The sequence below is a fragment of the Arachis hypogaea genome, chromosome 12, assembly GCF_003086295.3.
Source record: "Arachis hypogaea cultivar Tifrunner chromosome 12, arahy.Tifrunner.gnm2.J5K5, whole genome shotgun sequence".
Lineage (NCBI taxonomy): Eukaryota > Viridiplantae > Streptophyta > Magnoliopsida > Fabales > Fabaceae > Arachis > Arachis hypogaea.
The window spans coordinates 102997687-103011693 of record NC_092047.1 but is presented as its reverse complement, the minus strand read 5'-3'; the positions used below and the strand labels follow the sequence as shown (position 1 = coordinate 103011693).

The 14007-nt window shown below is 39.0% G+C and overlaps 1 protein-coding gene and 1 long non-coding RNA gene across 3 annotated transcripts; both read right to left on the bottom strand.

Annotated features, from left to right (window-relative positions):
• Positions 1 to 3111: 3111 nt before the first annotated feature.
• On the bottom strand, positions 3112 to 5365 carry LOC140177352 (uncharacterized). Of its 2 annotated transcripts, none has more exons than XR_011869192.1 (4): positions 5205 to 5365; positions 5059 to 5113; positions 4842 to 4970; positions 3112 to 3420 (listed from the first exon to the last, which is right to left on the bottom strand). It is a non-coding gene; the product is annotated as an uncharacterized lncRNA (long non-coding RNA). The 2 variants fall into 2 exon arrangements; XR_011869193.1 differs by having other exon boundaries at positions 5064 to 5113.
• Positions 5366 to 6455: 1090 nt separating this feature from the next.
• On the bottom strand, positions 6456 to 12843 carry LOC140176828 (uncharacterized). Its single transcript, XM_072208382.1, has 7 exons — positions 12677 to 12843; positions 12531 to 12585; positions 12314 to 12442; positions 8550 to 10156; positions 7164 to 8336; positions 6999 to 7085; positions 6456 to 6517 (listed from the first exon to the last, which is right to left on the bottom strand). Exons 4-7 carry the CDS (start codon positions 10147 to 10149, stop codon positions 6456 to 6458), a joined length of 2922 nt encoding a protein of 973 aa, XP_072064483.1. The 5' UTR covers positions 10150 to 10156; positions 12314 to 12442; positions 12531 to 12585; positions 12677 to 12843.
• Positions 12844 to 14007: the final 1164 nt, after the last annotated feature.

The following is a 14007-nucleotide window of genomic DNA, read 5'->3' as shown; positions in this document are numbered from 1 at the left end:
TCATTATATTATTGTTATTAAAAATTTATCGTTAAAAATTATTTTTTATGTAGTGTGAGACTCTAAATTAAGAAAGCAAGCAAAATCTAATATCTAATATAAATTAATGCAAAAATTTACGCTGCAATAGAAAAGTGCTTTATGATCTATTTTCTATAGTAAGCCTACAGCCTCAACATTACAATTAGGGGTTCGCCATACGGTTTGGATCGGTTTTGAGTCAAAATTTTATTTGATTCAAAAAATATTAATTGAATGATTTTTTTTTAAAAAAATTGATCTAATTCAATCTAATTTTAAGAGGTTTGGATTGGATTTACAATTTTGTATAAAAAAAATTAAATATATATAACAAGTCTCAACATTAAATTTTAAATAACTAACAATGACATAATAAATCTCAACAATATTTTAAAAAACCAATGATAACATAACAATAAAAATAAAATTATAAGTTAGTTAAATAAATAAATAAATTACATTTTAAATATAAAATATTTATTAAATAATAATAATAATACATGAATAATATAAAAATGCATAACATGTTATAAATATAATTATAAATATTGTAACACCCTCACTATCAAAAGTCACGTTTCCGGCTGCGCTACTCTGATAGCAAGAGGTATTACGACTACTTTACATACTAACTATTAAAATAGGAGCCTGTGACTCGATACTGTATCGCTGATTTCTTTTTTCAAACCGGAAATAAATACTTTATCTTAATAAAAATACAAGCAGGCATAGATTCATATACAAGATTCCTTACATAATATCTCATAATATAATATACATATAAAACATACAACTCCTATCCCTCTTATAAAAAAAGACGAGGGAAGAAAATAATCTAATTAACAGAACAACATATAAACCAAAAGCAATATAATTCTTCTTAATGCTTCTTCATCCGGTTCCTGAAAAGGTAAAGCTGTAGGAGGGTGAGAACCTAACCACACGGTCTCACCACGGAGTTTCAAAGTTGTCATAAGAAGATATTCAATAAGAAAACTGTTTTCAAGCTCAGTGATTATTAATGCCTTATGAATCTTTTAAAAACCAATAGGAAATCGTTCAAAACCTTTTCAAAATTAACAATGTTTAATCTTTTAGAAATCCGAAACCTTTCCTTTTTTATAAGAAAAATCTCAATCAGAAACCAACCACGCAATCAAACAACACAATCATTAATTCAGCATCAAAGTTCATTCTCAAATATAGTATACCAGGACAAACACAGGCAAGACAGACAAGGAAAGCACAAGTAGGTAGCAGTTACAGCAAATAGTTCAAGTAGCAATTAAGGACAGTTTAGCAATTAGGCAAACCAAAACAAGTTCAAGCCCAAACAAAGCATACAAATGTATATGATGCATGCCTGTCCTATGGCTGATGAGGCTCATCTGTCGGTTATCCAGCCAACCCGACAAGTTTGAATTGTCCTTAGACTGTCCCCCGACGTGCATCCCCAAGAGTCTATGCATAGCTTTTCTCAAATAATCAATATTGCTCAATGGGGGTAAACATTCCCGGGAATTTATATAGTTCCCGGTCACACTTACGTCGTAGGGTCAACAGAGTATCGAGTTTTCAACCTGGTACACGTGGTGGCAAACCACGGCACTTAATCCAGGAAACCTCGTATCTCAGATATTTCAAATTCATAAGCCATATAAATAATTCAAAGATCATATCTCAACATTCTCAACATTCTCAACATCATAATCATTCATCAATCCAAATCTCATTTCCAAATTCATTCAAAAATCATATTTCAGAGAAAATTCTCAATCATCCTTCTTTCCATTCTGTTCACTAACAACCCCAATTCAAAACATATTTCTTTCTTTGATAAATAAATCAACCTTAGGACATGTAATGTTTTAAACCAAATCTTTTCAGATAATACTTAAAGTGAAACTTCCAATTTTATAAAATTTCGGCAGCATCTCCTCTAAAACTTGGACACTGCCACCCTTTTCGGGTCCCATCCAAACATTTCTCAAATCTTTTTCAACCATTTCCAAATCTCAAACATTTTCCAGAGTTGATCCAATTCCAATACCAAATTATTTTTAAATCAAACCAATTCCAACAGTAAAACTCTTCTTAAAATCAAATCAGCTCAAATAGTAGTTTATTTATAAAATCAGACCAGCCCCCAAAATCGATTCATTTATATTACTAAGTAAACTCCAAAACCAAGAAAAATCCACTTTTCATACTAATCAAGCAAATAACATTTCAAACCGGTTTTTATCAACAACCATACACCACTCACGCAATCAAGCATCCAATAATCCAGTCCAACTAACCATCACATCCACAAGACAAATATAATCACAGAAATATATCTTTTTACATCAATATCTATTTATCACAACTCTGAATTATAAAATAAATTTTAAGAAAACCCCAACCTCAGTTAGCTGAGTCCACGTAACTAATCGTGATAATTTCCTTTTCTTTCAATTCATGGCGACAGTGATAACAATAACACCCCACGGGAACAGCAACAGCAACTTTGGAAGAAAATTTAATAGGAACTGAAGCAAATGCAAGGGCAAAATAGAACAGATCATCAAAGGAGCAATAATTAGAATTTTGGTTGTAGAACAAAACCAATCTTACCCAAAAGAAATACGGGAATGGAGCAGCAGATCTGGTACTCAGAAGAACACAGACCAAAGACCAGGGCATACATCCTAGGGGCAGCATTAACCGGGGTAATAGCGACGTTAATTCCAATGATACTCCAGTAACAGCGACATCAATAATTCTCATAGCAGTAACCAAGGTTGCAACAAAATACAGAGTTCAAATTCAATTGGAAATGGAAATGAATTTAATAGAATTGAAAATAGAGATAGCTTAATATAGGGTTTTCGGTGTAACACCCTACCACACAAAGCTTTACGCTTAAGTCGTAAAACAGAGGTGATGTGGTATTACGACCTCTAAAATAAAATAGGTACATATAATAGCAGAAGAGTTATAATATGCTAGGAGCCTTGAAGGATAGGGGAAATAAAAATCGCAAGATAAAAGCGCAACGCTCAAGGAACGAGTTAACTTGCATGCTAAGAAAACTGTAACTGCCAAACATAAGATAACAGAAGTAGGAATAGAGTGCCAAAGATACAAAATAACAAGCTCCTAACTCAGCCTGCGAAGTCAAGACTGGCCGGAGAATATTTACACATATATACATATATATCCAAAACCCAAAAGTACATACACACAATCCTGCCTCTCCATAAACCTCTAAGAGGATCAAAAAGGACAAGTTATGCGGAGAGAAAGCTAAGTACATATATATACATCACTGTACAGCAAAACTATACAACAACACTATCCAGTAACCCCTCCGCTTTAAGAGTCCAGACGCCTAACGAGATGGCTCCCGACCTGCATCTGAAAAACAACAACATAGTATGGAATGAGAACCGGAGGTTCTCAGTATGGTAAAGGTGCCACACACATAATATATAAGGTCCTGGGAATGCCAGAGGCAATCCTAGAACGTCGACACTCAGATTGTAGAGTTTAAAGTATTAAACAGAAGCCATAAAAGGTGGTTTCCTAAAAATATTTAATTATAACTTAACTTAACCTTAAATCTAAGTCCTATGCTGCCATTCCTCCATACCTCCAACTCCATCATGCATTTTCACAGACAAATAGACAGATAAAGGCAAACACAAGAAGGTTACAACTACTGCAGGTAACAAATACACATTTAGCATGGCAAATACAGGTAGGCACACCCAATTAGAGCACAAGCAAGAAATTCAAGTAATATGCATATGATGCATGCCTGTCCTATGGCTGATGAGGCTCATCTGTCGGTTATCCAGCCAACCCGACAAGTCTGAATTGTCCTTAGACTGTCCCCCGACGTGCATCCCCAAGAGTCTATGCATAGATTTTTCCCAAATAATCAATATTGCTCAATGGGGGTAACATTCCCGGGAATTTATATAGTGCCCGGTCACACTTACGTCGTAGGGTCAACAGAGTATCGAGTTTTCAACCTGGTACACGTGGTGGCAAGCCACGGCACTTAATCCAGGGAATCTCGTATCTCAGGTTATTCAAATTCATAAGCCATATAAATAATTCAATTAAAATTCATCAACATCCACATCATTCTCAATCACATCTCATTCATCATTATACGTCAATCATATTCAATCATTATCCTTCATTATCACACCTCTCATTCCGTCCATCAATAGTTCCAATTCAAAACATAATTCATTCTTTTCCAAATGAACTAAACTTAAAACATGCTCATTTTCTTAATAACTCAAAATCAAACCATATAACCTTTAAATCTAAATCTTTTTAAATAATCATATAAACAAAATCTCTAATTTTTTATAAAATTTCGGCAGCATCTCCTCTAAAACTCGGACTTGCCACCCTTTTCGGGTCCAAACCTGCTTTCTTTTCAATTCATCATACCCTTCCTCATCATCATAACAGTCACCACAATAAATCTACTTCAGATTAAAAATTATATTCATACAATATTCAAATCCAACAACCAAAATTCAACTAAGGATCATAGTTCACTAACCCTAGGCTTCTAACACATATTATCTCAAATCAATAATTCACCAAATCATTAGCACTAAACCAACCATGTTCATCAACAATAACATTCACCATCCAAGATTAATAACTAATTATCCAATAAATTTCAACCAAATATATTCATCAACAAATTACTAAACATTAAGCATACACCTGCATTCCAACTTATCCTATGGTCATCTAGCCTAAGTTTTCACAGAACATTATATATTAAATGCAAGAAACCTAAACCATACCTTAGCCGATTTCCACGTAACGACCAAAGCTATTTATTCAAAACCAAGACAACCCCTCAAAACTCAACTAATCCGCTTCCTCCAAGTTCCAATATTCACAATTTCAAGCTCCAATTATTTATTTTCAACCTAATACACATTCATAATACATATATACCCAATTTAATACTCAAAGCTCAAATTTAATGAAAATAAAATAGAATTATCGTATCCTCACTTTACCCAAGCTTCACATAAGCAAGAGTGAATGTTTCTCTCAAGCTAATTGGATCCTAAAACATCAGAAATCAAAGAAATTCAATATTCCCACTTAAAATTCGAAAATTGGGGGAAGATGAAGCTGAGAGTGAAATAGCAAGTTACCTATGAAATTGTTCCGGTAGAAATGTAGAGCTCGACGCGGTGAACGCGTGGCCGCAAACGGTGCGGCGATCGGAGCTCGAACGGAGGAGTTACGGGGGTTGGAAGGTTACCGTAAGGGTTCGGGAGTGTTTTTCTTCTCCCTGGGCATTTTCACGCTGCAGCTGGTGAAATGGAGAAGAAGGGCTTTCGGGCTCCTTAAAAGTGTGGGTCCGGTTGGACCGACAGCCCGGTTCGGGTCCGGTTCAACCGGTTCGGCCCGTTCGGTCCAATTTTAGACCGTTTTCTTCGAAATTGGTGTCAAAATTCTCGTTTCGATGAGCTCTATCCTAATTTAATATAATATTTGCATTTCTAATCCTCCTTATTAAAAACTAATTTATTAACTAATTATCTACTAATTTAACCGGGGTTTACATCCTACCCACCTAATAAAGAATTTTGCCCTCAAAATTCAAATATAGTTACCTGAAAAGAGATGTGGATAGTTCTTTCGCATATCTGATTCGAGTTCCCAGGTATGTTCCTCAATACCAGCTCGACTCTAAGCTACTTTTACTAATGATACTTCCTTTCCACGTAATCGTTTAATATTAGTATCATAAATTCTCACCGGAATTACTGGGAGTGTTAGATCTTCTCTCACTTGGATTGGTTCTGGTTCTAGAACATGACTTGCATCAGGAGTATACTTCCGAAGCTGTGATACATGAAATACATCGTGCAAATTTGAAAGGTACGGCGGTAAGACAATTTTATAAGCCACTGGTCCAATTCTCTTCAGAATCTCAAACGGTCCAATATAACGAGGATTCAGTTTCTTGGTCTTAATAGCTCTTCCCACTCCAGTGGTTGGTGTAACTTTTAGAAAGACATGTTCTCCTTCTTCGAATTCCAAAGGCTTTCGCCTCTGATCAGCATAGCTCTTCTGGCGGCTCTGGGCTATAAGCATTTGACTACGAATCTTCTTTATCTGTTCAGTCGTTTCGGCTATCATCTCAGGCCCTAATAAACTCTTTTCTCCAGTTTCATACCAACACAACGGAGACTGACATTTCCTGCCATACAGAGCCTCATATGGAGCCATTCCGATGCTCGCATGATAGCTATTATTATAAGCAAATTCTATTAATGGCATATACCGATCCCAGCTCGCCGGCTGGTCCAAAACACAAGCCCTTAGCATATCCTCCAAGGTCTGAATAGTTCTCTCTGACTGACCATCTGTCTGAGGGTGATATGCAGTACTCAAACTTAACTGAGTCCCGAATGCACGCTGAAAAGCTCCCCAGAACCTTGATGTGAAGCGAGGATCCCTATCAGATATAATGGTAGAAGGCACGCCATGCAACCTGACAATCTCTTTAATATACATTCGAGCCAATTCCTCCATTGTGCAACTTATTCGGATAGGAAGAAAGTGAGATGATTTTGTTAGTCGATCCACAACCACCCAAATAGCGTCACAACCAGATCGGGTTCTAGGCAAACCTATTACAAAATCCATTGCGATACTCTCCCATTTCCATTGTGGAATCTCCAAAGGCTGAAGGGTCCCTGATGGTCTCTGATGCTCAATCTTAACTTTCTGACACGTTAAACATTTAGATACATACAATGCCACATCATTCTTCATACCTGGCCACCAGAACATCGCTTTCAGATCTTGATACATTTTAGTGCTCCCTGGGTGAATTGAAAACCCGCTCTTATGAGCTTCCTTTAAGATTCTCTGTCGCATGTCTCCAATATCTGGCACAATAATCCGGTTCTTGAATCTCCATAAACCATCCTGACCTTCTGACACTCTCCACTGTTTCTCCTGTTCGACTGCTGGTAATACCTTACGTAACGCTTCACTGTCTCGATGAGCCCTCAGAAGTTCTGATTTAAAATCACTTGAAATCTGTAACTGACTCAAACACAAAATTCCAGATTCTTCTCTAATTCCCAAATTCAAACCTTGGAATGCCTTCAGTAACTCTTCCTCCCGTAGCATCATCCAAGCTGCATATAAAGACTTCCGACTCAAAGCGTCTGCCACAACGTTCGCTTTTCCTGGATGATAATTCAATTCAAAATCATAATCTTTCAGAAGTTCCATCCATCTCCTCTGACGCATATTCAATTTTTTCTGCTCAAAAAGATACTTCAAACTCTTATGGTTTGAGAAAACATGAAACTTAACACCATAGAGATAGTGCCTCCAAATCTTTAAAGCAAACACAACAGCAGCAATTTCCAAATCATGTGTCGGATAGTTCATTTCATGCGGCCTTAATTGCCGTGAGGCGTATGCTACAACATTCTGGTGCTGCATCAGAACACACCCCAAACCTTTCAGAGATGCATCACAATACACTTCAAACGGTTCACTTGGTTCAGGTAATACCAATACAGGTGCAGTAGTCAACCTGTGCTTCAATGCCTGGAAACTCTCTTCACATTTCGGAGTCCAGATAAAAGGTGTATCCTTCCTAGTCAACTTAGTTAAAGGTAAGGCGAGTTGTGAAAATCCTTTAATGAATCTGCGATAATACCCCGCCAAACCTAGGAAACTCCTGATTTCTGTCACTGAAGTTGGTCGCTCCCAATTCATCACTGCTTCCACCTTAGCAGGATCCACAGCTATCCCCTGCTTACTCACCACGTGGCCGAGAAATTTCACTTCACTCTTCCAGAACTCACATTTAGATAACTTAGCATATAACTTCCTGTCTCTCAGAATTTGCAGCACAGTTCGCAAGTGATCAGCATGTTCCTCTTCAGACTTAGAATAAACGAGAATATCATCAATGAAGACAATAACAAACTTGTCCAGATACGGATGGAAAATCCTGTTCATATAATCCATAAATACTGCCGGGGCATTAGTTAACCCAAAAGACATCACTGTATACTCATAATGACCATAACGCGTCCTGAAAGCAGTTTTCGGAATATCCTCGTCTCTAACCCTTATCTGATGATATCCGGATCGCAGGTCAATCTTAGAAAACACACCAGCACCCTGTAACTGATCCATTAGATCATCGATTCTAGGCAACGGATATTTATTCTTCACAGTGATCTTATTCAATTGCCGATAATCGACACACAGCCGCATACTCCCATCCTTCTTCTTTACTAATAACACTGGTGCTCCCCACGGAGAAACACTTGGTCGGATAAAATGCTTACCCAACAGATCTTCCAGCTGAGCCTTCAGTTCAGCCATTTCTAAAGGCGACATCCTATAAGGAGTAATTGAAATTGGACCGGATCCAGGTACCAACTCAATTGCAAATTCCACTTCCCGGTTAGGTGGAAATTCATTAATATCATCCGGAAACACATCTGGAAATTCACATACAACAGGAATCTGCTCTAAACTCTGATCATCACCTGATACTCCCGCAGTTAATAACATAATACCCTGACATTCAGTTCCAGAACAGTTTACTATCATAGAATTCAAATAGTAACTATTCACCACAACCGGTGCTTCTGACCCTTCTGGCATAAACTGTACTGACTTCTCAGAACAATCAAGCAAAACATGATTCTTGGATAACCAATCCAATCCCAAAATGAGATCAAGACCAGTCATAGGCAAACAAATCAAATCATGCACAAATTCACGCTGTTGCACTCGAAAAGGAACTTGTGGACATTCTATCCTAGTCGCCATAGCTTCATGAGTAGCATTATATACTTTCAAATCATAACCTAAAACCACCATTCTCAATCCTAATTCATGGGCCTTTTCAAATGCAATAAATGAATGAGACGCTCCTGAATCAAATAAAGCATTTAAGATTTTACCAGCCATTTCACAATTACCTCTAATAAGTGTCTCAGATCCCTCAGCACCAATGGTAGAAGTGGTGTATACTCTCCCCGGTTGCTGCACCCTACCAGTCTCATACTTCTTCTTCTCAGGGTAGTTACTGGCTATATGCCCGGGCTGTCCACAGGAATAGCACACTCCAAGTCCTAATCTACACGGAACTCTAGGATGATATTTTCCACACTTCTGACAATTCAGATCCTGCTGTGGCTGCTTCCCAAACCTTTTTCCTTGATTAGCAGTAATATTCGGCCTTCTATAATTACCCTGACCCTGAGTCTGCTGCGGAACAAAGCCTCCACGCTTGAAATTCCTACCTCTCGGAGCAAAGTTCCTCCCTGAAGGCCTCTGAAAAGGCACCCTCAAACTCCCTTTCTCTGCTGCCGCCTTCCTCACACAATCTTCAGCCACCCTACTCTTATTCACCAATTCAGAAAATACCCTGATCTCCATTGGGGCAACAAAGCTCAGAATATCGCTCCGAAGACCTCCCTCATATTTAATACACTTCCATTCAGCAAAATCTTCAGGCGCACCTTGACAGATACGAGAAAAGCGACATAACTCCTCAAATTTGCTAGTATACTCAGCAACAGTCATCTGTCCCTGCTTTAACTGCATTAATTCAAGTTCCTTGGCATTTCTAGCTGAATTAGGACAGTATTTCTTATAGAACTCTGTCCGAAAAATCTCCCAAGGAATCGCAGCACCATCAGGCTGCAGGATACGTCGTGTTCCCTGCCACCAATACTGAGCTTCACCTTGCAACTGATAAGTTCCAAATTCAACCCATTGCTCTTCAGGAACCTGTTGTGCCTGTAACGCCCTTTCCATAGCCTGAATCCAATTATCTGCATCAGTTGGATTTGAGGTTCCCCTAAAAGTTGGAGGGCGAACTTTCAGAAATGTAGCAAGTGTCATAGGACCGTCCTCATCATTATTGTTCCCATGATTACCCTGATTTATCTGATTACCCAGTGCCTCAGCTGTTGCCTGCATAGCTGCAGCCATATTTTTCAAGGCAGCCATAAAGTCTACTGGATCAGTCCCTGTGGGTACAGGAGTAACGGTGCCTGTCCTACCTCTACCTCGCCCGCGACCGCGTCCGCGAGTCGACATCTGGTCCCTATACACACCAAACAAGTGATATTAAGTTGATCAGTCTCAATATCGCAGGTCTAATGCTTTAAGTTCCAAATGCATGTTCACAAACGTTTATGCCATATATATCAATCAGATATCCTAATAGCACATACACACATATACAGAGAATGCACAGAAGCACAATCAGTCCGTCTTTCAGGCTCTATAGGAACGAACTGCTCTGATACCATAATGTAACACCCTACCACACAAAGCTTTACGCTTAAGTTGTAAAACAGAGGTGATGTGGTATTACGACCTCTAAAGTAAAATAGGTACATATAATAGCAGAAGAGTTATAATATGCTAGGAGCCTTGAAGGATAGGGGAAATAAAAATCGCAAGATAAAAGCGCAACGCTCAAGGAACGAGTTAACTTGCATGCTAAGAAAACTGTAACTGCCAAACATAAGATAACAGAAGTAGGAATAGAGTGCCAAAGATACAAAATAACAAGCTCCTAACTCAGCCTGCGAAGTCAAGACTGGCCGGAGAATATTTACACATATATACATATATATCCAAAACCCAAAAGTACATACACACAATCCTGCCTCTCCATAAACCTCTAAGAGGATCAAAAAGGACAAGTTATGCGGAGAGAAAGCTAAGTACATATATATACATCACTGTACAGCAAAACTATACAACAACACTATCCAGTAACCCCTCCGCTTTAAGAGTCCAGACGCCTAACGAGATGGCTCCCGACCTGCATCTGAAAAACAACAACATAGTATGGAATGAGAACCGGAGGTTCTCAGTATGGTAAAGGTGCCACACACATAATATATAAGGTCCTGGGAATGCCAGAGGCAATCCTAGAATGTCGACACTCAGATTGTAGAGCTTAAAGTATTAAACAGAAGCCATAAAAGGTGGTTTCCTAAAAATATTTAATTATAACTTAACTTAACCTTAAATCTAAGTCCTATGCTGCCATTCCTCCATACCTCCAACTCCATCATGCATTTTCACAGACAAATAGACAGATAAAGGCAAACACAAGAAGGTTACAACTACTGCAGGTAACAAATACACATTTAGCATGGCAAATACAGGTAGGCACACCCAATTAGAGCACAAGCAAGAAATTCAAGTAATATGCATATGATGCATGCCTGTCCTATGGCTGATGAGGCTCATCTATCGGTTATCCAGCCAACCCGACAAGTCTGAATTGTCCTTAGACTGTCCCCCCGACGTGCATCCCCAAGAGTCTATGCATAGATTTTTCCCAAATAATCAATATTGCTCAATGGGGGTAACATTTCCGGGAATTTATATAGTGCCCGGTCACACTTACGTCGTAGGGTCAACAGAGTATCGAGTTTTCAACCTGGTACACGTGGTGGCAAGCCACGGCACTTAATCCAGGGAATCTCGTATCTCAGGTTATTCAAATTCATAAGCCATATAAATAATTCAATTAAAATTCATCAACATCCACATCATTCTCAATCACATCTCATTCATCATTATACGTCAATCATATTCAATCATTATCCTTCATTATCACACCTCTCATTCCGTCCATCAATAGTTCCAATTCAAAGCATAATTCATTCTTTTCCAAATGAACTAAACTTAAAACATGCTCATTTTCTTAATAACTCAAAATCAAACCATATAACCTTTAAATCTAAATCTTTTTAAATAATCATATAAACAAAATCTCTAATTTTTTATAAAATTTCAGCAGCATCTCCTCTAAAACTCGGACTTGCCACCCTTTTCGGGTCCAAACCTGCTTTCTTTTTAATTCATCATACCCTTCCTCATCATCATAACAGTCACCACAATAAATCTACTTCAGATTAACAATTATATTCATACAATATTCAAATCCAACAACCAAAATTCAACTAAGGATCATAGTTCACTAACCCTAGGCTTCTAACACATAATATCTCAAATCAATAATTCACCAAATCATTAGCACTAAACCAACCATGTTCATCAACAATAACATTCACCATCCAAGATTAATAACTAATTATCCAATAAATTTCAACCAAATATATTCATCAACAAATTACTAAACATTAAGCATACACCTGCATTCCAACTTATCCTATGGTCATCTAGCCTAAGTTTTCACAGAACATTATATATTAAATGCAAGAAACCTAAACCATACCTTAGCCGATTTCCACGTAACGACCAAAGCTATTTATTCAAAACCAAGACAACCCCTCAAAACTCAACTAATCCACTTCCTCCAAGTTCCAGTATTCACAATTTCAAGCTCCAATTATTTATTTTCAACCTAATACACATTCATAATACATATATACCCAATTTAATACTCAAAGCTCAAATTTAATGAAAATAAAATAGAATTATCGTATCCTCACCTTACCCAAGCTTCACATAAGCAAGAGTGAACGTTTCTCTCAAGCTAATTGGATCCTAAAACATCAGAAATCAAAGAAATTCAATATTCCCACTTAAAATTCGAAAATTGGGGGAAGATGAAGCTGAGAGTGAAATAGCAAGTTACCTATGAAATTGTTCCGGTAGAAATGTAGAGCTCGACGCGGTGAACGCGTGGCCGCAAACGGTGCGGCGATCGGAGCTCGAACGGAGGAGTTACGGGGGTTGGAAGGTTACCGTAAGGGTTCGGGAGTGTTTTTCTTCTCCCTGGGCATTTTCACGCTGCAGCTGGTGAAATGGAGAAAAAGGGCTTTCGGGCTCATTAAAAGTGTGGGTCCGGTTGGACCGACAGCCCGGTTCGGGTCCGGTTCAACCGGTTCGGCCCGTTCGGTCCAATTTTAGACCGTTTTCTTCGAAATTGGTGTCAAAATTCTCGTTTCGATGAGCTCTATCCTAATTTAATATAATATTTGCATTTCTAATCCTCCTTATTAAAAACTAATTTATTAACTAATTATCTACTAATTTAACCGGGGTTTACATCCGGACAGCTCCATCGTTGGTTCCCAACAACCGAACGGCAATACCCATGGCGGCAGAGACTTTGGCAATTGCGAAACCAGAAGCAGGGGAAGAACAGAATAGTATAGAGCAAGGACAGCAGTATCTTCTACTGACAATAGATCCTTCTCTGACGAGCTTCAATGGTGGCAGAACAGTGATCCTAATGGTGGCACAGAACTCACCAACAACCCTGGCAGTGGCAGAGATCCTTTCTTCCTCTTCTATGTGTGTGTGTTATGCGATGATGATGGCTTGGGCAGTAGCGGCGGTGTCAACCCAGCAGCAGCGACGGCATGGCGGTTCGGCGCTGATGGAAGCACGGCAGGGACGCAGCAGAGGCTCCGTCCTCCACTGGCTCTCGCGCGGTTCTCAGCGGCGATTCACATCCCCAGCAACGGTGACCGACACGACGAGCAGCTTCTTCCTCGCGGTGTCTGGCTCCCTTCGTGCTTGACAGCGTTTGGTGGTAATGAAGGCATGGCGGCGATGCTGTGCGGTGGCGGTGCGACGGCGGGCTGAATGTGGTTGGGTGTGGTGGTGCGTCTTCTTCCTCCTCTTCTCGCGGATCTCTCTCTCTCTCTCTCTCTCTCTCGCCAACAGCAGCGCCGGCGGTGGCAGTGACACCCACCACGCCGCCTTCCTCTCCTTCCACTTTCCCCTTTCCTGCGTCTCCCTTCCCCTCTCTTCCCTTTCTTTCTTCTTTCTTTCTTTTTTTTTTTAACTGATGCTGGGTATGGTCAAGGGGAACATTGGCTGTGGTTAGGGTTAGGTTAGAAGGGGTTAGGGTTTTGGGGTTTGATTTGGGAATTAGGGTTTAATTTGGGACAAAAGTGAAATTAAGAATTCTGGTTAAATTGGGGTTTGGTCAATTTTAATAAAATTAAAGTATATTAT